The 26,364-nt window shown below is 40.4% G+C and overlaps 2 protein-coding genes and 1 pseudogene across 3 annotated transcripts in view; 2 read left to right on the top strand and 1 right to left on the bottom strand.

Annotated features, from left to right (window-relative positions):
- LOC143714394 (uncharacterized) overlaps positions 1-26,364 on the top strand; it is a 185,255-nt pseudogene that overhangs the window by 35,954 nt on the left and 122,937 nt on the right. Inside the window, exons 3-4 of the transcript XR_013195479.1 lie at positions 9,524-9,582; positions 9,677-10,552. The product of XR_013195479.1 is annotated as an uncharacterized LOC143714394 (transcript). The remainder of the gene's footprint in view (positions 1-9,523; positions 9,583-9,676; positions 10,553-26,364) is intronic.
- LOC143714367 (uncharacterized) overlaps positions 1-26,364 on the bottom strand; it is a 288,790-nt gene that overhangs the window by 240,890 nt on the left and 21,536 nt on the right. The gene's annotated exons all lie outside the window — the stretch shown is intronic.
- LOC143714467 (uncharacterized) lies at positions 21,406-23,865 on the top strand. Its single transcript, XM_077205692.1, has 2 exons — positions 21,406-21,689; positions 22,364-23,865. The coding sequence occupies exons 1-2, from the start codon at positions 21,656-21,658 to the stop codon at positions 23,284-23,286; spliced, it is 957 nt and encodes a 318-aa protein (XP_077061807.1). The 5' UTR covers positions 21,406-21,655; the 3' UTR covers positions 23,287-23,865.

Below are 26,364 nucleotides of genomic sequence, written 5' to 3'. Positions count from 1 at the left end.
GAATGAATGTTTGTCTATTTGCGTTAGATTAGTTTGTGTGTATTAGAGTTGTTTAATAAAGTCTTGGTTGATTTTACATACAAGTGTCTTGTGCTGTGTGCTCACAAGTTACTGCCTTAAACTGTAGATTTCGTTACCTTGCTCATAATCAGTGATCATAATTTTATGATATTATTACCATAGGCCACAGGAAAATATTATGCCCAGAATTAATAAAATACCCTAATCTCAATTTATCGGTGGATGAATATTTTTTATTTAATTCTGAATAATTTGCAAAAAATTTGGTTCTTATTCACTGTAATTCAATCACCCTTTGAGTTATATTGATCCTAGTTCCCCTACAATGGATAATATAAGATAAGCAACAAGGAAGTTCTCATTAATAAAACTCTAATACGATTTGCAACGTAGCCAACTACGCCTGGACTCCAAGGTCAAGGATATGTAATACTCGGACAACACAGGTTTGTTCTTCCCCATAGAGGACTGAGACGGTTCTGACAATTAAAAGCAATTTATTACATAAAATCTTTCCACATTGAGAAACACCACATTCACTAGTAAATACCTTCCAGACATTTACCTCTTACTTACCCACAGATGTTAATACAAAACATTTTAAATAAATAAAACAAAGGAAATGAATAGAAAATAGATAAAGACTGGGGGTTAATCAAAGACACTAACAGGAAAAAGGATCCCTGACCCAGCTTGTAAGTAATCACTCACTAGGCACTAGGCACACTACAAAAGCAATGAAACAAATCCACACTCAAGTGTGTTTAACACTACACCCCAAGGGTAGGTGGGGCAAATACCCCTTTACAGATGTCTCAGAGAACCCATAGCACTTAAATAGCATATTGCAGGTAAAAAAAAAAATCAAAATTAATATATAACCTTGTATGAAAATATCATATGAAAAGGTAATGCAGGATTTAAAATGTTTTAAAATTACATAAGGCCACCAATTTAGTAGATAAAGTGAACGTTTCTTTGACTGCTCGTAAAAAAACGCTTTTTTTTTTTCAACAACGCGTCATTTTACGTCACGAGAGGGAGCCTCAGCAGCGCAGACGGGTTTGTATTCAGTAATAGCGGTCCTGAATCAGTGTTTTCGGTAGTTTTAGTATTTTAATCTATCATCGTCATGATGATGACGTGTTTGTGGAGGTTGCAAAAACTCTGGCCTGGACATCGAGTCCACAGGTTTCCTAACAAGAAAAAGGACGGTGCCATCTTTCGTGCCTGTGTGTGGTGTTTGGAGGTGAAGAGACGGGATTTCTCTTCCGCATCGGCTTCGAAAAACGCGGTCGTGTGTGTAGCGTTCACTTCAGATCGGAGGAACAAAAACGTGTATCAGGAATAAAAATATCTCTGTCTCTCGATGAGAAACCGCTAAGTTATATCACGTAACGTTAGTCTGGACGGATATTAATGAGCATGACATACGTCATACAAACTGATTAGTTTCTGTTATTGGTAAGTTCCAACACTCGGATTGTCTTTGTTTTTGTTTTCAATAAATATGGAGGAACAGGATTGTCACCTGTCTTCGTCTTTATCTAAACCTAACATCTGTATTTGATATCTGAGAGGTGACTGAAGGGTCTGGCTCATGCCAGGAATGCAGAAACAGTGCTTGCTCATTTAGCCCGGCCTCCAGAAAACAAGTATGGATTGTCTTGTAATCAGTAGTGGCGAGGGTGAAGGCCCATGAAGCATTGAAGCTTTTCAGCCAAGTGGTTCACATAAGGGTTAATTTCTTGAGGCTTCATTTGCTCACCTGGTGGACAAAGAGTGTAAAACAGGCAGATACATTATAGATGACCAGTTGTGATCTGTGATGCACTGTATTTGCCAGTTAAGGCTTAGGAATAACAGTGGGGGAAAAAACCCACATAGACTAATCTATTTATGTATAGTGTGTACTTTCTGGTGGAATATAATGATTGTGTAACGGTATAAAAAAAACGTATTGGCTTAAAATAAATGGGGTTATTAAATGTGTGTCATAATAGGCAGGAGGGGCAATAACCTATTATTATTATTATAAAATTGGAAAGTGTCTGGGTTTATGTATCTGTCAAAATGTTGCGCCAAGATCCGAACTGCGTCCTGAACCAGTCAGGTCGAAGCAAGGCTTCGGACGGCATCAATGACGGCATTGGTCTAAAGCGATACAGGCCTCGATACGCGCTTCGCTGAAAGCTCCCGGGATTTCTCGACACACGCTCCAAAGCCTAGTTACAGAACGTAACATCACTACATGTAATTTTTGAAAGAGGCTTCAAACATGTGTTAGCATTTATATATCTGTTCTTCTATCTGACCACAACAGCAGAGATCGTAGGGGTCACGTAGCCTTAAAGTAAAGAATTACCTTTCTATATTCCAGCAGGCTTAGGGTAACGGTCTAACTCTAACGCTAAATAGTAAACATGGATATTATTAGTGCTTCTCACTGAGAGAAAGAACATGACATGTTATCAGGATGTTTGGGGTTTAATGTTAGAGCTCGACCAATTTCAACCTTAAAGAAGCCGTGTGAATATGTGTGTGCTGGTATTCTGTGTTTCAGATCAGTGTTGATGAACTGAACAACTGGCACCGTGAAGTGAAGGAATGACTTGTTTTGAGCCGAGAAACGCAGACTTGACCTCGCTGGGTCACTCCGTGCCTAAACCAGGGTCTTGGTGCCATCTGGAAAATCTATATGTGATATATGATATGCTTCTGCCTATCTTGTTTTGGAAATGTGAATGTACGCAGAGCGGCCTACAAACTCCTTGTGAGTCTTGAAACTGCAAAATATCTCCAGTAAAATTTTCTACAATTTATTATAGTTATGACTCTTGTCTTCAATCGACTGCACTTTGACTTCATGTTTTACTTCATCATATCTGATCCATGTGTCTTTAACTGTAAATTCCTCTACAATGGCAAAAAGTGAGTACTTCCACCAATAGTTCTAGGAACTATAAAAAGTTCATCCGGTGCAAAAACCCTTATTATGAGGAAGTTTCTCATTATTATGAGAATGTCTATGGAATTTCACGCTTCTAATAAAATGATGAAATTATTGTTAATTGCTGCTGAATGTCTGAATCTGTTATAGTAGTTCCATGTAGTTGATTTGCAGTCAGAAAGAGCTTTATTACAGGACAGACGGACATTTACACCAGAACTGATGAACATGAGCATCATCCACAATGATCAGTTATCATTACCATGTATATTAATAAATGAAAACAAAATATACCAGCATAAATAGTTGTATTCTCACTTAAAGCAAACCACACACTCTCCAGAATAAACTATTAGTGTTTATCAGAGAGCTGTTCAAATCACTGACACACTCTTAATATGAAGATAATGCTTCATCATCAGATGTTTGAGTGACACTATGTCCAGTATCAGGAATAATACAGTATGATCTGTGTGTATCAATACACAACTCTGAGATCACAACGTGAATGTGTGCAAGAATATATATACAGTATATATATATATATATATATATATATATATATATATATATATATATATATATATTATATATAGTTACAGATCTTCCTTTAAACATCATCAGCTCATCCTGTGTTTGTGTAACTTCCTCTGATCTGTCAGAGTGAGTGATGAAACCCTGAGAAGTGTTGCTTCACTTGAATTTAAGTGGATTTCAGTACAAATCTTTTCTTCATTAATGCTCATGTAGCAAGTGGCTCGATTCTTAGCGACTACGCCACCCCGAAATAATGGGGAAAAACAATCCAAATAAAGACACACAAGTATGTTCCACTTAGAAAAGGGAACAAGGCGTGAGTTCCCGTACATTTAAAGCTAAAATAGTTGGCCAACAATCTTTTAAAAACGGAAGTGAACAATCGAATCAGTCGTTGGTTATTAACAATCGTTGCGGGGTCTGAGGCCTCCTATGTGAGAGCGGGCGAGTTCGACAGCACCAGATACACAAAAAGAAACGCCAATCACAATCACATCCAGAAAGATCACTGCAAATAATGACAGCAATAATGCCAAACCTTGGTGAAGTAAAGCCCAATGTGCAGCAAAGAACCAAACCGCTTCAGAAAGTCCTCAGCTCTACAAAAAAAAGAAGAAACAAAGAGAGAGCACATTAGAAAGAAAATAAATCAAACTAAATAATCAAATGTAACAAAACAAAAACCAAGAAGAAAACAAACAACAATATGCTCAATAAACAAAAGAACCGTAAACTTTAAAGACAGAAACAAATAATTATACTGTGACAAATGTATGAAGATCTCACCAAACTCTTTTTTAATATTGCACAATGGCCGAAAACACCGCATGGCAGTAATCGATGCAATTGATAGAGACTGTTGCAAAACTGTAGTAATCACTACACAGGGATTGGCGACAGTTGTACAAAACATAAATACACAAACATAAACACACAACGAAACAATATCAACATGCTTATATTTTTTAATACTGCAATATAAGCATTGACCACGTAATCTATTAATACATATTTACATTTTACATTTAGTAATTTAGCAGATGTCTTTATCCACTTTCAAATGAGGAATACAGCAAGCGAGTCATTATGAAAAGGCAGAAAAAGCAAGAAGTGCTCAAAATACGAAGTTTCAGACATTGCTTAGAGTAGCATAGCATTTTTATTTTTATTTTAAGAGCTTAAGTGGATCTGGACCACTTGGATGTGGTCATTCTGGATCATTTGTAGAGGTTTAGTTGCACATGATGGAAGTTCAGCCAGAAGAACAAGAAATGAAGATGGGCCAGGACATATTTAACACAAATATAGCATTACATGTTACATTCACAAAGTTTTTCCTTGATTGTGTACATGCACATACATGTTCCCATATAAATGTGAATCTATGTTTACACACATATATATATATACACAAATTCACAGAATGAGTTAAAACAGATTTATAGTTCACAGAATGATTTGTTTCTGACTGTTAAAGGAGAGCAAATGCTAAAATTAAGTGTTTTCTCAACATTAATATTCCATTTCCATTATTTCGGGGTAAATCAAGAAAAAAGTATACACTGTATTAATGAAACAAAACCACATACATGTACTAGACATCTGTAAAATTAATGTGGGAAAAAATAAGTACCCCGAACCCCAAGTGGATTTACACAAACTGAGAAAGTAAAAAAATGCTAGTCTGAGCATTTTTCAACAAAAAAAAAGATCGCTCCACAGATGTAGAAATAGATTTTGCTTCGTTTCGCTCGGACATTTAACGGCGTACACATACACGCGGAATCACTCGGACATTTAATGGCGTAGACATACACGCAAAAGATTTCGGCGTGGACATACACGCGGATAGCTCAAAATGCGTATAGATAACACGCCACTTGACTTGAAAGTGGCGTGTATGTTTACGCAAAGTCATGATGTCATGTTGGGTCAGAGGCAAAAGAGTAATCCACAGAACAGGCAAGAAATCCAAAAACAAAGAGACATGAAACCAGGGAAAACGCTCAGAAATGCAGTGCAACAACATACAAAACTTCGCATATGTGCATCCCGGCAACGTCAGTCCCCTCAGAGCGGCTGGACTGACGGTCACCAGGTGCGGTTGCGTCTGACCCCAGATCATGTCAACATGCTTATCTTTCTCAACAAAAATCAGTAGACTGGTGCAGAATTTGTGTGCGAGTTACTAGTTATTTTTGATGAGGGTTGGTTAAGTAGCCTAATTAATTGTTGTTAGGCCAATCTCTCTCACCCTCTTTCTCGACTCCGTGCCTTGAATAGTTTTGAGTTACATTTTGACAACCTGTATTAAAAAGTATCATGTTTTTGGTTAAGTTATTGTTTAACATGATTCTTTTTTAATTAATTATTATTTTGGAACAAACGAGGGTCTCTGTTTAAGAACGCCGGCTGCAGGTTTCTCTCCTTTAGATCACTGCAGCGCATATATCTTCAAGTTTAGCATAACCGAACGTCCAGTTTAACTGCCACAAGTTGATCTTGTAATAAAGATCTCATCGAGGAAAAACACGCTGTATTTTTGTATTTACATTGCATTTTTAATTTACAAAAAGTTAAAGAGTGAATTTTAATATAAAAATATTAATGATTAATCGATAGCTGATCTACTAAGAAAATGTAATCGAATGGCCATCCCTAATCACTATTAATCGAGGTATACTCTACTGTACAATAGAAAGCCTCTTTTTCTGTTATTTAAGGTTAAACCAAACTTTTATTTTGACAAGGTGTTGTAAAGACTTGAGTTCCTGTCTGTATATGATATGACAAATGTCGATAGTTTTATCAAATCAAATGGTGAAATGTTTTCTCTTGGTGAAAAAAGTGACTCAGATGAAGTTCATGTATAAGACGCTGAAATCAGCGAGTGTCGTGCGTGTTTCAGTGTGTGTTGTAGACGAGACTGCGGCGCTCTTTCAAACAGACACGGCAGAACATAGACTTCATATTTCATTAGCAGTCTTTTTGAGCTTTAATATTCACAGTCACTAGTCCGTATCTATATCTGATCATTTGTACAGCCTTTTGCTTTATTCATCCCACAATTCTGTGATCGTCCTGGGTCAGAGTCTAATTTCATCATGACTCTCGACGTTAAACTGACCTCATCTAGGATCACGATGTTAAACTGATCCACCCCCTTGCAGGGCTAGTAACCCGCTTGGGGGTAATCAACTTACTCCGAAAGTCACTATGACCGACTGCAAACCTACACTGTTCGCAGCCGATTGATGATGATGATGATGATGATGATGATGATGATGAATTCTGTGACGTTCAATTTTATACAGTAAGTTCCTTCAGTGACTGGATTCTGTGATTCCATCCTGTTTTCTGCATCTCGGGAATCAAATGCTCTACATGCTATTTGCAGTATTAAAGAGTTAGTTTTGTGAGTTATTTATTGCTGTGTTATAAAGTTGTTACTATTAGTTCAAGAAGGGTATTTAATAGCGGTCCGCTCTCTACACACTCTACATAGCTCTCTTCATGGCCAGTGAATAGATAACAGCAGCTGTTTCAGCAACACACTGGTATGAGTTTATGAGAAAATACATATCGTCTCGAAATTTAAACCGGTTTACCGCCCAGGATTAGTCATAACCTTAGACTAATAATCAGACTGATGAGTGTCGTGGAAATTCTTTTTAGACTTTTATCAATAATCGGGATGACAGCTGGAGATCTCAAAAGTTATAAGTATAAGCTTTTATTTCTTATATGAAAGGCAGTTCACACAACAGACAGAGTCTGACATGAGAAGGGCGACGACTTCCCTTTTCGTCCGGTTTATATACACCAAAACTTCACACTTATTCTAACACCCCTTGGTTGTACGCACACACTTACACACATATGTCATCTAAACAATTAAGTATATTTTCCAATGCAACACCTTTTCTCTTAGTGCAAGCGAGCTTATCCGTTTTAGAGAGAAACAAATTGTTCTTCTGCGAATGCTCTTTTCAACTCGTCTTCAGCAAATAAGGAAGAAGATGCTATGCAGCTTGCAGTTTCTTTAACACCATATATGGTATAAGCTGGTTAGATTAAAAATTTCCATTACATGAGTTTGTGACCGTGAGATCAGCATTATTGGCCGGGGTGAAACTAAGTGACACTGGAATCCAAATGAACCAGTAAAATAAAATGTAAAGAGTTAAACAGAATAATCAAATGTCTATTTAAATTATGATATAAATGACCAATAATTAATTGAACTGGAACGCAGTGAAACTTGTGTTTCTGATGTCCCATGTCACATGCGTATGAATGGGAGTCATTGGAATTAAGTCTAGTGTGACTGGACTGTAATAATTAAAACGTTTTAAGTAAAATAAATTAAATATAAATCTAAACATTGGTATCAACATTATGAAACTATTGTATAATTTGTAATGCTAATATTACTGATTTCCATTACACGAGAGTAGATGTTAAAACTTCATGCTGATTTGTACTCGGCTTTCGCCAAGATAAGCACCAACTAAGACGTAGCTTTACAGTAACCTATGCTTCTCCATCCATTTACGCTTCTTTCCATCTGGTGACGTGAATCTCCTTCTGTCTGGTGTTAATAGCACACACAACGGCTGCAACCACAGTGCGGTCCCCCCATAACAACCCTCTGGATTGAGCTGAGTAGGGGACATCTCTAGGGTCTTCAAGGCGGCACCTTCCGTCCTCAGTGTTTCGTCGACTAGCCCACGACACCTCAAGAGGGCTCGACAGTGACTCTGGCGTCCCAGAGTCACCCCCCTCCGTCCCCCACTCAACTCAGCCCAGCTTACTGACCTCTACTTCCCTCTTGCTGCTGAGACCTAACCACAATCTCACAATCTCTCCGCAACCCAACCATACGCGCCAACCCGTTTGACTAAGGCTGTCGAGCCCCACTGGTGCGTTAATATGCAGTTTCAGTGGCAACGGTTCCGTATGGCATACCACCTACCACAAAACACAATATCTGCCCAACCACCCGTCATTCACGCAATATACACAGGAACGTAATGACTGTAAATACTATGCAACCTCTACAAATAAACCAACAGTGCTGCTGAGACCTAACCACAATCTCACAATCTCTCCGCAACCCAACCATACGCGCCAACCCGTTTGACTAAGGCTGTCGAGCCCCACTGGTGGGTTAATATGCAGTTTCAGTGGCAACGGTTCCGTATGGCATACCACCTACCACAAAACACAATATCTGCCCAACCACCCGTCATTCACGCAATATACACAGGAACGTAATGACTGTAAATACTATGCAACCTCTACAAATAAACCAACAGTGCTGCTGAGACCTAACCACAATCTCACAATCTCTCCGTAACCCAACCATACGCGCCAACCCGTTTGACTAAGGCTGTCGAGCCCCACTGGTGCGTTAATATGCAGTTTCAGTGGCAACGGTTCCGTATGGCATACCACCTACAGCAAAACACAATATCTGCCCAACATCCCGTCATTCACGCAATATACACAGGAACATAATGACTGTAAAATTACTATACAACCTATACAAATAAACCAACACCCTTCAAGTTTTCAAGAATTCTACGAAACCGTAGCATGGCGGCCTGTACACAGCCAGCTAGAATCTTTCCGTCTCAACCACAGCCAGTTGCTGCTCCTTTCTGCTGCTTCAGATAAGTTCTTTACTGTGCGACGCAACTCTTGGCCACTGAATCTGACGTCTCTGAGGAACCGGGTTGTAGAGTGTGCCACAAAACCTCGACAACCAACTTTTCGACAACCCACTAATATTACTTAAGATAATTGTCATTGATCAAATATATTTAATAGTTCTTTTTTTGTGTGTCTATAATGTTTTAAAAATAATTATTAGAAGATCAATGTACCTCATTTATGGAAAGGCCTTTTTGTTATTACATCCGCACTCTTTTTATGTCCTTTCACTTCATATTGCTCTCTTTGAATTATTTTTGTTGTACTGAAAATGAAATAACTTTTTCTCTTTGATTTCAGACCCGATTGAAGAGTGCGAGGAGAGTGAAGAACTGAGTGAAGTGAAGGAGGAACATCATGTTAAACCTGCAGAAAAACCCCTTGAGTCGCTCAATGACTAAAAAGACATTTTTAAAGAAAACAAAAGCCAAGAAATCTTTCACCTGCACTCAGTGTGAAAAGAGTTACTCAAACAAACAAAGTCTTGACCTTCACACAAGAATCCACACTGGAAAGAAACCATTCATGTGTGAACAGTGTGAAAAGAGATTCTCAAACAAAAAATATCTTAAGATTCACATGAGAGTTCACACCGGAGAGAAGCTGCACACGTGTGATCAGTGCGAGTCGAGTTTCACACAAAAACATAATCTTAAAATTCACATGAGGATCCACACTGGAGAAAAGCCGTACTCATGTGATCAGTGCGAGAAGAGGTTTCCATTCAGGGAAAGTCTTAATTTTCACATGAAGATCCACACTGGAGAGAAGCCGTTCTCATGTGATCAGTGTGGAAAGAGTTTCAGTCAATCATCATCCCTTAATGTTCACATGAAGATCCACACTGGAGAGAAGCCGTTCGCCTGTGATCGGTGCGGGAAGAGCTTCAGAATCAAACAAAGTCTTCAGATTCACATGAGAGTTCATACAGGCGAGAAACCGCACACGTGTGATCAGTGCGGGACGAGCTTCACACAAAAACAACACCTTCAAGGACACATGAGAATCCACACTGGAGAGAAGCCGTATGCATGTGATCAGTGCGAAAAGAGTTACTCAGATAAACAAAGCCTTGACCTTCACACAAGAATCCACACTGGAGAGAAACCATTCATGTGTGAACAGTGTGAAAAGAGATTCTCAAACAAAAAATATCTTAAGATTCACATGAGAGTTCACACCGGAGAGAAGCCGCACACGTGTGATCAGTGCGGGACGAGCTTCACACAAAAGCGTAATCTTAATATGCACATGAGGATCCACACTGGAGAAAAGCCGTACTCATGTGATCAGTGTGGAAAATGTTTTTCTCAATCATCATCCCTTAATGTTCACATGACTATCCACACCGGAAAGAAGCCGTTCACATGTGATCAATGCGGCAAAACATTTCCTTGGGCATCACAGCGAAGACACACCTGAATGTTCATATGAAGGAGAAGCCACATTCATGTTCTGTGTGTGGAAAGAGTTTTTCACAGCGGTCAACTTTACTTAAACATCAGAACATTCACACTGGTGTGAGAGAGTACATGTGCTGTGAGTGTGGGAAGACTTTTACTTCAGCAAACAATTTAAAACTGCACCAGAGAATTCACACTGGAGAAAAACCTTACAAGTGTTCACACTGTGACAAGAGATTCAGTCGGTCATCATCTCTGAAAACACATGAGAGGATCCACACTGGAGAAAAACCTTACAAGTGTTCACACTGTGACAAGAGATTCAGTCACTCATCAACTCTGAAAACACATGAGAGGATCCACACTGGAGAGAAGCCGCACACGTGTGATCAGTGTCGAAAGAGTTTCACTTTAAAAGCTCACCTGAAGCTACACATGAAGATCCATGCAGTGGAGGGACGTGCAGAGAGTTCCTCAAGGGCAGGGGTTCAAATGTAAAAAAAGGGCATTGTCACGGCTGTATACTTTGTATTGTGGTTTTTGCGGTGTCTGGGTGTGTTTTGCTCCTCCTACAGGTGCGCTGCGGAGCTGAGGGGGTAATCAGGTGGATTGGGTGCACAGGTGTGCCTGTCAATAAAAGCTTCCTGTTTGGCGTCCTCAGGGAGCGTTCCATTCTGTCACATCGATCCCTGGCCAGGACCGAGATGTTGATCGGCGTTGCGGCGTATTGCGAACAAATTCTTCCGGGTAGGTTTAGTGCGTGCCTTCGGGCACGTAGTTTTTTTTGTTGTTGTTGTTATTTTTGGTTGGCTCGGGGCTTAGAGCAGTTGTCTCGGGAGCACATCCGAGGTTTGGGGGGGCGACTCGGCAATTGGTCGTCTTCCCAAACTTGCAGGATTTAGTGCGTAAATACCCGGTCTTGGGCCAACTGAAGACTAGGGTTGATTTAGTTTAATGGGATGGTTTAATTTCTTTAAATAAACCCTGATTTGTCACGTAAAAAAAAGAAAGAAAAAAAAAGCGTTTGTTTTGTAAGCGTGATTATTGGTAATTATGGCTACTGATGTGATTGAAACATTTTCTCAGACTCCGTCTGAGGAATTGTTAGAGGAAATGACCAAAGAGCAATTGATAGAACTAGCTGCGCATTATAAAATCGAGCTAACGTATAATCAAAAAAGGTCAAAAGACGGAATTAAGTTAATCGTTGAGACTGCGGTGTGTGACCTTGGAATCTTGAGGAAAAGATCGAAATGGCCTGATTCAGCTGCGTTGCCTGCCGTAGGTACGCCTCTTCCAACTACTCTTCCGTTGCCTGCTTTAAGCACACTTTAATTTGAGCAACAGAAAGAGTTGTTGATGATACTACATGATACTGAGTGTGAGAAGCGTCGCTTGGAGTGTGACAAGGTACGTTTGGAGTTAGAGTAGGAGGAGAGCCGGCAGCAGGTAGAGCAGCAGCGTTTACAGATTGAAAGGCGTCGATTAGAGTTACACGAAGAAGGTAAGCCAGTGGGAGGTTTTGATACGGAGTCGACGAAACTGAGTGTCGCTCATAATTTACGATTAGTACCGCCGTTTAATGAGGCTGAGTTGGAGATTTTTTTTCTCCTATTTGAGAGAGTCGCAGTAGCGTATAAATGGAGTGATGTTGAACGCGCTATGTTACTTCAATGCGTTTTAACAGGTAAACCCCAACAAGCCTATTCTACGCTATCTGATGCTGACAGCCAGAATTATGAAGCCATTAAAGCAGCGGTGTTAAAAATTAATGAGCGTATGCAAGAGAGTTATCGGCAAAAGTTCCGTACGTTACAGCGAAAGGTGAATGAAACAAATGTTGAGTTCGTAAGAGAGTTGACTGTGCAGTTTGATTGGTGGTGTACAGCGGCAGATAGTACAGCAGTTAATAAGCTGAAGGAGTTGATTTTATTTGAACAATACAGAAATACACTTCCCGAGATGATAGCCACTTATGTTGCGGAGCGTCAGGTTAAAACCGCGTCAGAAGCTGCACTGCTGGTTGATGACTGGGAACTTATTCATAAGCCCCGTGTTAATGAATTCAATCAACATCAGGTTCATACACGGGGAAATTTTTCCGTTGTCCCTGTGGGTACAGCCAGGCGTTTAAGAAAAAAATTCAAGTGACGTTGATAGCTGTAACTACTGTCTGGGTAAAGGACATTGGAAGTCAAATTGGAAAGTCAGTGCTTAAGTCAAAATTTGTCAGACACGCCCATTCCGCGAAGCCTGCTGTCCTGGCTACTTCAGTTTCTGTATTAAATCAGGCCGGTACTTTGGAAGGAATACCAGTGGTAGCACCCAAGAATGTAGAGAATCACCAGCAGTTATTTGAACCATTTATTTCTAATGGCTTTATGTCGCTTCCAGGTGGTGTTGAGAAAGTAGCAGTAAATATTCTCCGGGACACGGGTTCATCTGAGTCGTTTATTTTGGAGTCGGTGTTGCCCTTTTCAACCTTAGTCGCACACTGGTAGCTCGCTTTTGATTTGTGGCATTGGGCTTAATACATTATCCGTACCCCTGCATAAAGTTGATTTAACCTGTGAACTAGTGCATGGGGTAGTGGCTCTAGGTATACGCCCTATACTACCTGTTGATGGCGTTTCACTGATTCTCGGAAATAACTTAGCCAGAGGACGCGTTTGGGTTAATCAATCGCCCTCTCTGGTTGTGACTGAGGCACCGTCCTGTACTGGTGGTCCGGATATCAGTGCGCGACAGTATCCGGAAGTGTTTGTCGCATGTGCAGTGACTTGTTGTTGTGCACAACCAAAGGTTGAAGGTAAAATCAGTGACGCTGAAGCCTGTTTCGTTTTGAGTGATTATCTTATTGTGGTTTCTCGGGAAGAGTTGTCTAAAGAACAGCAGAATGATGAGACATTAAAATCTCAATTTGGACAGGTTGTTGACAGTACTGAAATTGGTGACAGAGGGAAAGGCTATTTTATTGAACAGAATGTTCTACTGAGGAAGTAGTCCCCGCATGCTATTGATGGTATGGGAGATTATGTCATTCAAGTCGTGAGACCAGTAAAGTTTCGTTCTTTAGTGTTGAAAATGGCTCACGATCAGCTCGCCGGTCATGCGGGTGTACAGAAAACGTATGACAGAATTCTGGGTTACTTTTACTGGCCTCGTGTTAAAAAGGACGTTGCCAGTTTTATTAAGACCTGTCATACGTGCCAACTTACCGGCAAACCGAACCAGTCGTTAAAACCGGCTCCTCTGCGTCCAATTCCGGTTGTATGTCAACCGTTTGAACACCTTATTGTTGATTTGCGTCGGTCCTCTTCCTCGTTCGAAAGCTGGAAGTGAGTACCTGTTGACCGTGATGTGTCAAGTTACGCGTTATCCAGCTGCGTACCCATTGCACTCGATAAATACAAAATCTATTGTGAAGGCGCTCACTCAGTTCGTGTCTATTTTTGGGTTGCCGAAAATTATTCAGTCGGACCAAGGAAGTAATTTTACTTTCGAAATTGTTTGCGGAGGTGTTGTACGAGCTGGGTATTAAACACAATTTGTCAACAGCGTATCACGCCCAGAGTCAAGGGGCACTCGAACGTTTCATTCCACGTTGAAATGACTATTGAGAGCCTACTGTCTGGAAATGCAGCGGGACTGGGACGAGGGTCTTCCGTGGTTGATGTTAGCAGCCAGGGAAGTCACCCAGCAGAGCATTGGGTTTAGCCCTAACGAGCTGGTTTTTGCACATAAAGTACGTGGACTATTAGCAGTTTTACGTGATCAATGGATTGAGTCAGAACCACCAATACGTTTTTCGGAGTACGTGCTGGGTTTTCATCGTCGGCTTTCATTGGCTGGGGAGTTAGCTGGGAAAAGTTTGAGTAGAACTCAGGGGAAAATGAAAAAGTTGTTTGACCGTTACACTGAACATCGGAAGTTTAGTGTAGGAGATCAGGCCATCGTGCTTCTTCCTGTAATGGATTCCCCGTTTCAGGCCAAATATACTGGGCCGTATGAGATAATACATTGCGGGGCCATGGATAATTACACGATTCTTACGCCAGACCGAAGAAAGAAATCCCAAGTCTGTCATGTAAATCTCCTTAAGCCTTATTATCAGCGAAACCGACCAGTCTCAATGCCAGTGGCGCCTGTGGTGCTAGTGGACAGCTCCCCTCAGTCAGGCGTTCCACAGGACATGATGAGTATGTCTATGGACGAATTAGAGTCTCCTGATGACGGCGTGTTACTGGGTCGTCTAAAGAATTCAGAAACGTTGAAAAATCTGTCTTCTAATCTTAAACATTTAGACGAGACGCAAAGTCAAGAATTGATTAGTTTGCTTTCTGAGTTCCCGGAGCTGTTTTCGGATGTTCCAACCCAAACGACTCAGTCAGAGCATGATATAGAGGTGGGCGAGGCTGCTCTTGTCCGTCAGCGTTTTTACAGGGTTCCGCTGAATAAACGAGAGGTTTTGGAAAAGGAAGTCCAGTATTTGCTGGATAATGGATTAGCCGAGCCTTTATTTTCCAGCTGGTCTTCGCCGTGTTTGTTGGTAAAAAAATCTGATGGTACGTTCCGTTTTTGCACAGATTACAGGAAACTGAATTCTGTTACAAGACCAGACTCCTTTCCTCTGCCGAGAATGGAGGACTGTGTCGATCAGGTCGATGCCGTGAAATTTGTGACGAAATTAGATTTACTTAAAGGCTATTGGCAGATTCCGCTGACAGAACGCGTGCGCAAGGTTTCCTCGTTTATAACACCTAACGGATTATTTTCTTACCGGGTTATGAGGTCTGCGAAACGCACCGGCGACGTTTCAAAGAATGATGAATAGAGTAATAGCGGGACTGAAAGGCGTGACTTTTTATTTGGATGATACGATCGTGGTAAGTGATACATGCTCAGAACATCTTAAACGGTTACGGTTACTTTTAGTCTGTCTTTCTCAAGTAAATCTTACACTGAATCTTGCTAAGTGCGAATTTGCAGGAGCGACCGTTACGTATCTCGGTAAGGTAGTGGGGCAAGACAGGTGCGTCCAATGAGGGAGAAGGTGAGAGCAATAGATGAATATCCTGTTCCGAACACTAAAAAGGAGTTAATGAGCTTTCTAGGTCTGGTGGGGTTCTACCGCTGTTTTTGTAGGAATTTTTCTACGGTTGTTGCTCCTTTAACGGACCTATTGAAAGACAAAGCCTTGTTTGTTTGGTCTGAGTCTTGTCAGAATGCCTTTGAGGCAGTAAAATCGTTGTTAACTACGACACCTGTCCTAATGGCACCTCAGCTGGAGAAAACTTTTAAAATTCAGGTCGATGCCAGTAAAGAGGGAGCAGGGGGCAGTGTTGATTCAAGAGGATGATGCGGGTATTGAGCGGCCGGTTCGTTTTTTCTCGCGGAAGTTCAATAGTCATCAAAGGAACTACTCCACAATTGAAAAGGAGGCCCTGGCGTTAATTTTAGCACACCAACATTTCGAAGTGTATGTAGGTGGGAACAGTGCAGCGGTAATAGTTTATAGTGATCATAATCCGCTTACATTTTTACATTCTCTTAAAAATCCAAATCAACGGCTGATTCGTTGGTGCCTTTTCCTTCAGCCCTTTCATTTAGATGTTAGGCATTTGAAGGGCTCAGAAAATATAGTGGCCAATGCACTGTCTAGGGCACCCTTGTAGAACATTTCTTAGGTTGTGCCTTTGATGAAGAGTTAACAGGTTTGTTTTTCTATTTATTACTTTATTCAAGGGGGTGGGGGGGAGGAATGTTGTTGTTATTCGGTATGTATAGGCCTATACTTAAATTATATTTGTTAGTGCGGTTATGAATGATTATTGTTGGCGGAAACTTATTAGTTTCCTTTTCTTAAGGGGGGAAGTGTCACGGCTGTATACTTTGTATTGTGGTTTTTGCCGTGTCTGAGTGTGTTTTGCTCCTCCTACAGGTGCGCTGCGGAGCTTAGGGGGTAATCAGGTGGATTGGGTGCACCGGTGCACCTGTCAATAAAAGCTTCCTGTTTGGCGTCCTCAGGGAGCGTTCCATTCTGTCACATCGATCCCTGGCCAGGACCGAGATGTTGATCGGCGTTGCGGCGTATTGCGAAAGCTTGAGAGAACTTGAGAGACAGTTTTTGTCACGAAGAATGTGTAAAGAGAGTATTGTAACCGCCGTAAACGTTTCTTCCTCCTTCATTGTTGCTCCCTAGTAAGGGCGTAACAGGCATATATATATATATATATATATATATATATATATATATATATATATATGCTTTATATATTGAAGGGGGTGCTTCAGTGTATATGTAATGAGTGATTATAATCAAGGTATTAATCAATAGTTTTCCTTCTAATATCAAATGAGTTGAATGACTTCTCTGGAGATTTTACTTTGTTATAGAAGTTACCAGTGTGATTACTGAAATGTTCTTTTCATGCATTCTCTAAAGTCTGTATTTGATATCTGAATGCTTAATTAACCCAGCTTCCAGAAATGAAATAGGGACTTGTTTTGTGTTTGAGAAAGGTCTTCAACGTGTTAAAACATATAGGGGTCATTGAAGCCAATAGTTTAAGGGGCCATTTCTTTGTTAAAGCCTTTCTTTCCAGTTAGACTAAAGTGTAGCTATCCTTGAAAGAAATAACTTGTTATCTTGATGTTTTGAGAGGACTCTCCTGTTTATAGTGAGAGCCTGGCCAAATCCAACCTTGGAAAAGCTGTGTGTCGGTGTGTGTGTTAGTCTTCTGGGTTGCAGGTTAAGGAACCACTGGCATTATAGGAGATTGACTGAGTTGTTGTTCTGGACATGCTGGCGCCCAGCAAACCCAAATCTGTGACCTGGAAGGTCACGACGTGCCTAACTTCAGGATCCGAGTGTCAGCCGCATAATTGATGGAGATATGCTTCAGTCTATCTGTATATGTGTGGAGAATTTGCTTTATGTGTTCTTAGCCAATCAGAAACTGCAACCTGAAGCAAGGACGTAGCTTAGATTTTGGTGAATGGTGTGAACTGCTGTGATCTTTGTAACTGTAAGGGGGGCGGGCCTAGAAACTCCTGTGTGAGTCTTAAAGCTGAACTTCTGCTGATGAAACTGCAAACTATCTTCAGTAAAACTTTTCTTCAATTTATTATAATTCTGACTCCGGGTCTTCTTTCAAATATCTGGTTCTGGGTCTTTGACTGTATAACCCCTCCAGTAGAAATAATGTTTGTCTCTTCTGTTTTTGTTACAAAGATAGCCCATCTAATTATGATAATAATAGTCATTTAAATAAAAAATATCTAAATAATACCATGTTATTTGGGTGCTCGAGCCCCTGCCCTATTTCAAAATTAATCAAAAGTGTCCTTCTCTATGGAATGCCAAAGCTGACTTAATTAAAAATAAATAAATACATACATAAATACACGAAGAAATGTAAAAAAGCAAAAATACATAAATAAATATACAAAATATAATATACATGCTGAAGCTTTGAGGCCACAGTGACACCTTGTGGTGTGTGACCAAACGAAACGCAAGAGGTGTGTGGACAATATCACATTTTAAGTCATGTATATCACCCTAACTGTGTGTAGTGTAGGCTATATAGGGTTAACACATAGCACACATGAACAGAAACTGCACTTCAACGGGTCTGATAGCAGACACTTGGACATGGAAGCGCATGAAAGTATTCAGTATTAATAACAATGTAAACGCGGTGGATAGGGCTGATAAGAGCTTAAGTGGTTTGATAAGAGGTTGCGTCACTTGCGTCAAGTTGCGTGTGTTTTGCTTCGGTCTTGACCGTAGACTGTGAAAAAATAGGTCTTGACTGACGGGGTCTAAAACCCTGGAGTAGTGTGTGTGTGTGGACGGCAGGCATAACCGTAGCAAAAGCTATGCATTTTAAAATGAAAATGCACTAGTGTAAACATACACAGTCTGCTCGGGAATCGATACTCTAGAGCCAAATATGGTTCTTTCAGTAAGTATAATGGCTCGACGGCAGGAAACAAAATAAACCAAACAATTTTTCAACTTTTTTTTCTTCTCAATAATAAAAGGTTGTGTGTTGATTCAATTAAAAATCCACATCACATATTTTAAAATATTACATAATTAATTGAAGCCTGTTTTGATATAATACACCTACCAATCGTCATCTGGCACAACAAGTTCAAATTTCATTGGACAATGTGAAGTGGAACGTAATTTTCCGGTCATTTATGAATAAACCGTTTTAAAATTACATGGACAGACGAATTTACATTTATGAAGCGATCTGAATCTGTCGTTGAACTAATGGATGTTAATTGACTACAAAGCACTGCACAAAACCAGCACCAAAAGTAGCATTAATGGTAAGTATAGTCACTTGTATTTAATCTATATTGATACACCGTTTACCATTTGATGAAACTATCATAGTTTGTTATATGAAGCCCAGGCCTACAGGCTTATTATGTGAAGAGTAGGCTGACAACAACACGCGAAATGGTGACTTTATCATTTTAACATTTTTCATAATTTTGCAGCAATAGTATAACATTTGCACACACATTACTTCTTTTTTTTTTTTTAAAGAAGTCCCTTATGTGCATCAAGCCTGCATTTATTTGATCAAAAATACAGAAAAAAATTATTACAATTTAAAATAATGGTTTTCTATTTTAATATACGTTTTGATATAATTTATTGATGTGATGCAAAGCATATATATATATATATATATATATATATATATAGGCCTATATGCCCCTTTTTTACATTTGAGCCCCTGCGGAACTCTCTGCACGTCCCTGATCTTCATTGCTGGCAAACAATATGATGCATTTGCAGATTTGCTTTCACTTGACTGTAGGTCCACGGCCACTTCATCCAACGCTCTTGATGCTCTTAAACCTTCCTGTTACGACTCCGAGTGTGAAACCGCTTCAAACGGATGTGCGTGAAAGGAACTAAACAAATCATTCAAACTGATTCGCGAACCGATTTAGACAGTTCTGCCAGCTTGTTTGATGAAGTCTTTGAACAGAATCGACTCAAAAGAGTGATTCATTTGTGAATTGAGCATCGCTCATGCCCATAAAAAAGATACAGCAAAAGTACCCACATTTAAATCTACTCTTAAAAGTAAAATTTTTCCAAAAAATACTCAAGTAAATGCAACGAAGTTGTTAGTACCCACCTCTGACCACAGCCACTCCTCTTCCTTCTTCTCACAGCCACCCACGCCCTATTAAGTTGCATTTTTCAAAAAGATTGTGAGCTGAAAGAGGGCGGTTTCATGAGAAATAACAGTATTGTCTTTCACTAGAACAGTTTTACAGGCTTTTATCATGTATCCTGACTCGAATAATGTGTTTCTAACAGCAAACACTCAGAATAAAGTGAGATGATCTGCTGATGATCCTGAATGTCTTGTTGAATGAGTGTTGATAGTCTGAGGATCATCAATATTAACAGATCTGCTGAAAACACTCTCTATTTAATGACAATAGTTCCTGTTTTCACCTCATTTATTATGCTGATGTCTTCAGATCTCCTGTAAATTGCCACTTAAAGCTCATTTCAGTGGTGTCAGCAGACTATTTGTATAAAAATGTGTGAATTTGCATCAATTGTTTTACGATAGACAGACAGATACATTATTTAATACATTAATTAGCAAATGGATAAAATACAAAAAGGGTATACACACAACCGGCGCTACGTCAGATTCACGCCCACTTTTGGGGGAAACTAGACTAGACTAAACTAGACTTCCCATATACTTCAATACAAAATAGCGTCACAAAACAACGTCCGTTCACAGCCGACAGGCGTGAATAACTTAAGAAATCACTAAGATTAAACATGTCAAGTAATTATATGTCCACCCTGCCTGCCATAGAGCGTGAAATATACGTACACAAACTTAATTTGGTCAATTTAAAAACATGTCCTTTTATTCTCCCAAGCGTCAAATTGGTGTATAAACCCCACCCAGTGGCCAGAGGTGTCTTTCTTTTACTGTCTATGATCTTACCCGGACATTTACTTGTAGTCGTACCTCATCGAGTCACCATGGTAAGCCAGTGGATGATTTTACTTCGTTTTTGAAAGTAAACATCTTTAAATGTATATATTTTGTCTTATAATATACATTATAATATATATTATAATATATATAACCCCACTGGGTGGGGTTGTTACACCAATTTGACGCTGGGAGAATAAAGGGACATGTTTTTAAATTGAGCAAATTAAGTTTGTATATGTATCTTTCACGCTCTATGGCAGGCAGGGTGGACATATAATTACTTGACATGTTTAATCTTAGTGATTTCTTAAGTTATTACGCCTGTCGGCTGTGTACGGACGTTGGTTTTTGCCGTTATTTTGTATTGAAGTCTATGGAAAGTCTAGTTTGTTTTCCCCCAAAAAGGGGCAGGGACGAAATTGACAGTTAAGTTCCCGGATGTGCCGGTTGTGCGTATACAGCAAAAAAAACAGTCGGACATGTTCAAACACTGTATTAAAGGATCATAGTGCAGCCAAAAAATACTATTTAATTGTCATTGTAATCTTTATACTTTGTCACCAAGAAGTTTTTAATAATTTAAATTAACTTAAATATATACCTGCATATAAATTATTTATAATACAGGTCAGAATAACTAGGTTGCTTAATTTTGACACAAATATGTCTGTTAAGCTAACATTATTTAACCTATGTTTTGAATTTTTTTAGCAAAAGATATTTTAAACATTAAAATGGACAGGCAGACATCTGCTCTTTGACCCTATAAAAACAAACTTAGTTACTGATATATTTTTGATTTTGGCAGATCATCTCCTCCAACCAATCTGCGGTTCAGTCAGTAAAGCTCCTCCCACAGCAATTACATCATCAATGAAGCTCCTCCCACAGTAATTCCCCAATAAATGCTGTAAATTCCCATCAGCTACAAGTGAAGACGATCATCAGGAAGAGCTGAAATCTGCAAAAACTGAGTTTATTAAAGAGGACAGTGAGAACACGAGTGATCCAGAACCTGCAGAATGAAACACACTGAAGATCCTGAAGAACAAAGAGGTTGGTGTTTATTCTTCATTCATTCATGATGCTGATGAACATTCATGTTAGAAACATTCAAGCACTTCATCACTTTTAGATACACAGTTAAACTATTGAATAGGTACTGCATTGTCAACAAATGGTCAGTAAAGGGATGTAAAGTCAAACAATGTATAATGTTAGCTCTGGTTTATGGTTCACATTTTTTTGCAACCATGTTGGAATATACCAAATGTTTTACGAATTGTGAATTCCAAAAAACAAATGAATTACCCAAATGTTGGATATTTCTCAGTATAGCGTATATATGACGAATTTACAGCGTAACTTACGTGTAAGTATAAGGGAACAATATGTAAAGTTTTGGGGATAAAGGGGGAACAACCAGGAGAATTGACAAATGATTTATTCTGTAAGTATTTTAGCACTTTTTAGAATCTAAAGCGCTACAGATAATTATAATTTAAAAAATTCAAAAAAATAAATACAGAAGCATGGAATTCATTTATTATGTTTTAAAAGTTTTGGAAATTAGAAGATCAATGTACCTCATTCATGGAAGGTTTCAGGCATAATTTATAAAAATGCATCAAAATGATTGTCTGTTACATTAGTTATGTCCTCACTTCATATTCCTCTCTTAGAATTATTTTGATGTACTGAAAATAAAAAATGTATTTATTTCATTTCAGACCTGATGGAAGAGAGCGAGGAGAGTGAAGAACTGAGTGAAGTGAAGGAGGAACATCATGTCCAACCTGGAGAAAAACCTTTGAGTCGCTCAAAGACTAAAAAGACATTTTTAAAGAAAACAAGAGCCAAGAAATCTTTCACCTGCACTCAGTGTGGAAACAGTTTCACAACCAAACAAAATCTTGAGATTCACATGAGTGTTCATACTGGAGAGAAGCCATTCACGTGCCATCAATGTGGAAAGAGCTTCACAAAATCATCAAACCTTGATGTTCACATGAGGATCCACACCGGAGAGAAGCCGTTCACATGCGATCAATGCGGGAAGAGTTTCAGAGATTCAGCAAACCTTAAGAAACACATGAGAGTTCATACCAGCGAGAAGCCGCATGTATGCAATCAGTGTGAGAAGAGTTTCAGAGATTTAGCAAACCTTAAGATTCACATGATGATCCACACCGGAGAGAAGCCGTTCTCATGTGATCAATGCGACAAAACATTTCTTAGGGCATCATACCTGAAGACACACCTGACAGTTCATACAAAGAAAAAGCCATATTCATGTTCTGTGTGTGGAAAGGGTTTTTCACAGCTGCCATATTTACATAGACATGAGAAAACTCACACTGGTGTAAGAGAGTACATGTGTTTTGAGTGTGAGAATACTTTTACTACAGCAGACAGTTTAAAAAAACACCAGAGAATTCACACTGGAGAAAAACCTTACAAGTGTTCACACTGTGACAAGAGATTCAGTCGATCATCATCTCTGAAAACACATGAGAGGATCCACACTGGAGAGAAGCCGCACACGTGTGATCAGTGTGGAAAGAGTTTTGCTTTGAAAAACTACCTGGAGAAACACATGAAGATCCATACAGTGGAGAAACCACTTAGGCTGCGTTTACACTGCAAGTCTTAATGCACAGATCAGATGTTTTGACCATATCTTTTTTTCGGCCAACCTTTTTACATTCACTATATTTGTAATTCACAAAATTTGCAATAAGGTTTCATTTGTTAACATTAGTTGAAATATTAACACACACTGAACAATATATTTCTTACATAATGTTATCTTTGGTAAAGTTAGTTAATTCAAATACAGTTTTGTTCATTGTTTGTTAATAGACAGTTAGTTTTGATTGATTTACTTCCATCTCAATGATCATTAGTTATTAACTTAGGGGCCGCTAACACGACACCGTTTTAACAGAAAACTCTTTAGTTCTCTCTATGCAAACTTTAAAACGCAAACTTGTGAGAACGCTGATGGCGTACACATGCGTATTAAGAGTTCATTCTATAGGTATGTGCGTTTGGATATATGTGCGCAGGCATGTAGTCCTTCCCTACAAACCAACCCTCAAAAAACTACTTTTACTGTCCTCTAGCGGAAAACATCAGCACAAACACACACTTCCTTCATTCTTTTTATGACTCTTGATTCATCTTTTTTTTTCTGACAGAAATATCAAAGTGAATAAAGTGTATTGAACGATCACTCTTATGATTGTATCCATGTTTCTCTAAGCTTCTCAGTTTTTTTGTGTTTTTTTGGAGTAGATGTGTTCAGCTTGAGCTCATGCGATTCATGTGATAATGTCTTGTTTTACTTTTTTTTTTTTGACACCCTTACCTTATTTATATTATTCTCAGGTTAGGTAAGTAAGTCAAATCTGACTTAAATTATAAGCACTTTTAACATACTGTACATACAATTGGACAGAAGATTACTCTGTGGTCTGTTCTGGCTAAACGACTTAAAATCAATGCCCGGGAGGCAGACTTTGTTATAAAAATTGAAGTCAGTTTATTGATTATAAAGCCTTTGACAAATGCTTTTCATCTTTTAAGAAAAACACTTAGTGTCGTCAGCCAACTGTGTCGTCAGTATCCTGAAGACTTGACCACTCTTCCCTTCCTATGGCAAGCTGTTTTAGTATTAAATACCCCTGGCTGTACTAGTCAGAATTTAGACTAGTCAAAATTACAATTCCAGATATCAATTCTACAAGTTTGACTAGTCGACATCCAAGTTTGGTAGAGTTTAATCAATGGTATGATTGGTTAATTAATTTGAATATCCCCAACTGAGCAAGCCAAAGGCAACAGTGGCAAGGAACCGAAAAACTCCATACAGTGACCTAATGGTGTCCTAAAAGTCCATCAGATGACCCAATGGAGAGAAAAAAAACCTTGGGAGAACCCAGGCTCAGTCGGGGGCCAGTTCTCCTCTGCGATCCCCGCGGTACAGCGGAAAGTGGCAGGCAGACGTAACGTCTCCGTTCCCTACTCAGGGAACGAGGGTTACATACTTAACCAAGACGTTCCCTTTCGTTGTCACTCCGAGTTACGTCGGATGACGACGAATGGGGTTACCAGTCTAATCACGCCACCTTCTCGGCTGTCTTCCAGTGCCCTGCGTAAATCTGAGATCCTTGTCGTGAGACTGGCACGGATGAAGGACTCCTATTTAGCACAGGAATACCAAGGTACACTGGGGACATAAACCCATAGCTTAGAGGAAATATGCAATTATTGCCAACCCAGAGGGGGGGGCTTAGAAAGTACACATATGACCCAGAGGGATGCATATTGAGAACACTGGGGTGTCCAGCCGCAGGTGGAATATTTCAACCTCAGGGGTGGCAAGGTGGCTTGCCAAGGGAAAGACACATGCTCAGAGAGGCTTACAGTGGAAATACACATGTGGGGGTCGCTTAGAGGAGGGACCATGCACACGGGAGGCACCTAGCCGTTCCTGGCCGCAGGCAATAGACACTGGCGCCGACGTCAGGAGTGCTGGAGAAACTCAGGGCTTTCGGGGAAGCTCACCTGAGGAGAATATCGCACGTATCCAGTCCGTGGAGTGGAATGTCGAGCAAGCGAAGACACCTGAGCGGGTCCAGTACTAGCTGGTTGAAGCGAGTACATGAGAGGACACTGGCTCCACTCGGAGATTGTAGAATCTGGCGAATGTGTTAGGTGTCGCCCAGCCTGCAGCTCTGCAGATGTCTGTTAGCGAGGCGCCATGCGCTAGAGCCCAAGAGGACGCCACACTCCGGGTGGAGTGGGCAGTCACACAAAGGGGGCACGGTCGACCTTGCTGCTGGTATGCCAAGGCAATGGCGTCCACTATCCAGTGAGACAATCTTTGCTTGGAGAGAGCCTTCCCCTTCAGCTTCCCACCATAACAGACAAAGAGCTGGTCTGAGGTCCTGAAACACTGCGTCCTGTCTACATAGGCGCGGAGAGCGCGTACTGGACAGAGCAATGCAAGGCTGGGTCTGCCTCCTCCAGGGGCAGCGCTTGCAGGTTCACCACCTGGTCCCGGAAGGGAGTGGTAGGAACCTTGGGCACATATCCGAGCCGGGGTCTCAGGATCACGTGAGAGTAAGCCGGCCCGAATTCCAGGCACGCTTCGTCAACGGAGAATGCGTGCAGGTCCCTACCCTCTTGATGGAGGCCAATGCAACCAGGAGCGCTGTCTTCATAGACAGGAACTTAAGCTCCACTGATTGCAAAAGCTCAAAGGGAGCACTCTGCAGGGCAGTTAGAACCACTGAGAGGTCCCAAGAGGGAATGAGAGGAGGGCGAGGAGGATTCAGTCTCCTCGCTCCTCTCAGGAACCTGACGATCAGGTCGAGCTTCCCAACAGACTTACCTTCAACCGGGTCATGGTGTGCGGCAATAGCGGCAACATAGACTTTCAGGGTGGAGGGAGACAGCCTTCGCTCCAACCCATCTTGAAGGAAGGAAAGCACAACACTAATCGAACATCTCCGGGGGACTTCTCGGTGAGAAGAGCACCAGTTGACGAAGAGGTTCCACTTCAACGCATAGATGTGTCTAGTGGACGACGCTCTAGCGGAAGTGATGGTAGCCGCCACCGCTGGTGGTAGGGTACTCAAACCTGCCTCGTCCCGTCCTCAGGGGAATCGGCCAAGGAGGTGCTGTCGCGAGGAGTACTAGTTCGGAGAACCAGGTCCGGGTGGGC

The sequence above is a fragment of the Siphateles boraxobius genome, unplaced genomic scaffold (genome assembly GCF_051911475.1).
Source record: "Siphateles boraxobius isolate OS27281-9 unplaced genomic scaffold, OSU_SipBor_1 54, whole genome shotgun sequence".
Lineage (NCBI taxonomy): Eukaryota > Metazoa > Chordata > Actinopteri > Cypriniformes > Leuciscidae > Siphateles > Siphateles boraxobius.
Note: the sequence above shows the minus strand (reverse complement) of the source record. Positions and strands in the feature narration are given on the sequence as shown.

Coding starts and splice junctions, on each gene's coding strand:
- LOC143714467 (XM_077205692.1), top strand. CDS start 21,656: ATGAAACACACTGAAGATCCTGAAGAACAAAGAG. Junction 21,690..22,363: donor AGATCCTGAAGAACAAAGAG/GTTGGTGTTTAT, acceptor ATTTCATTTCAG/ACCTGATGGAAGAGAGCGAG.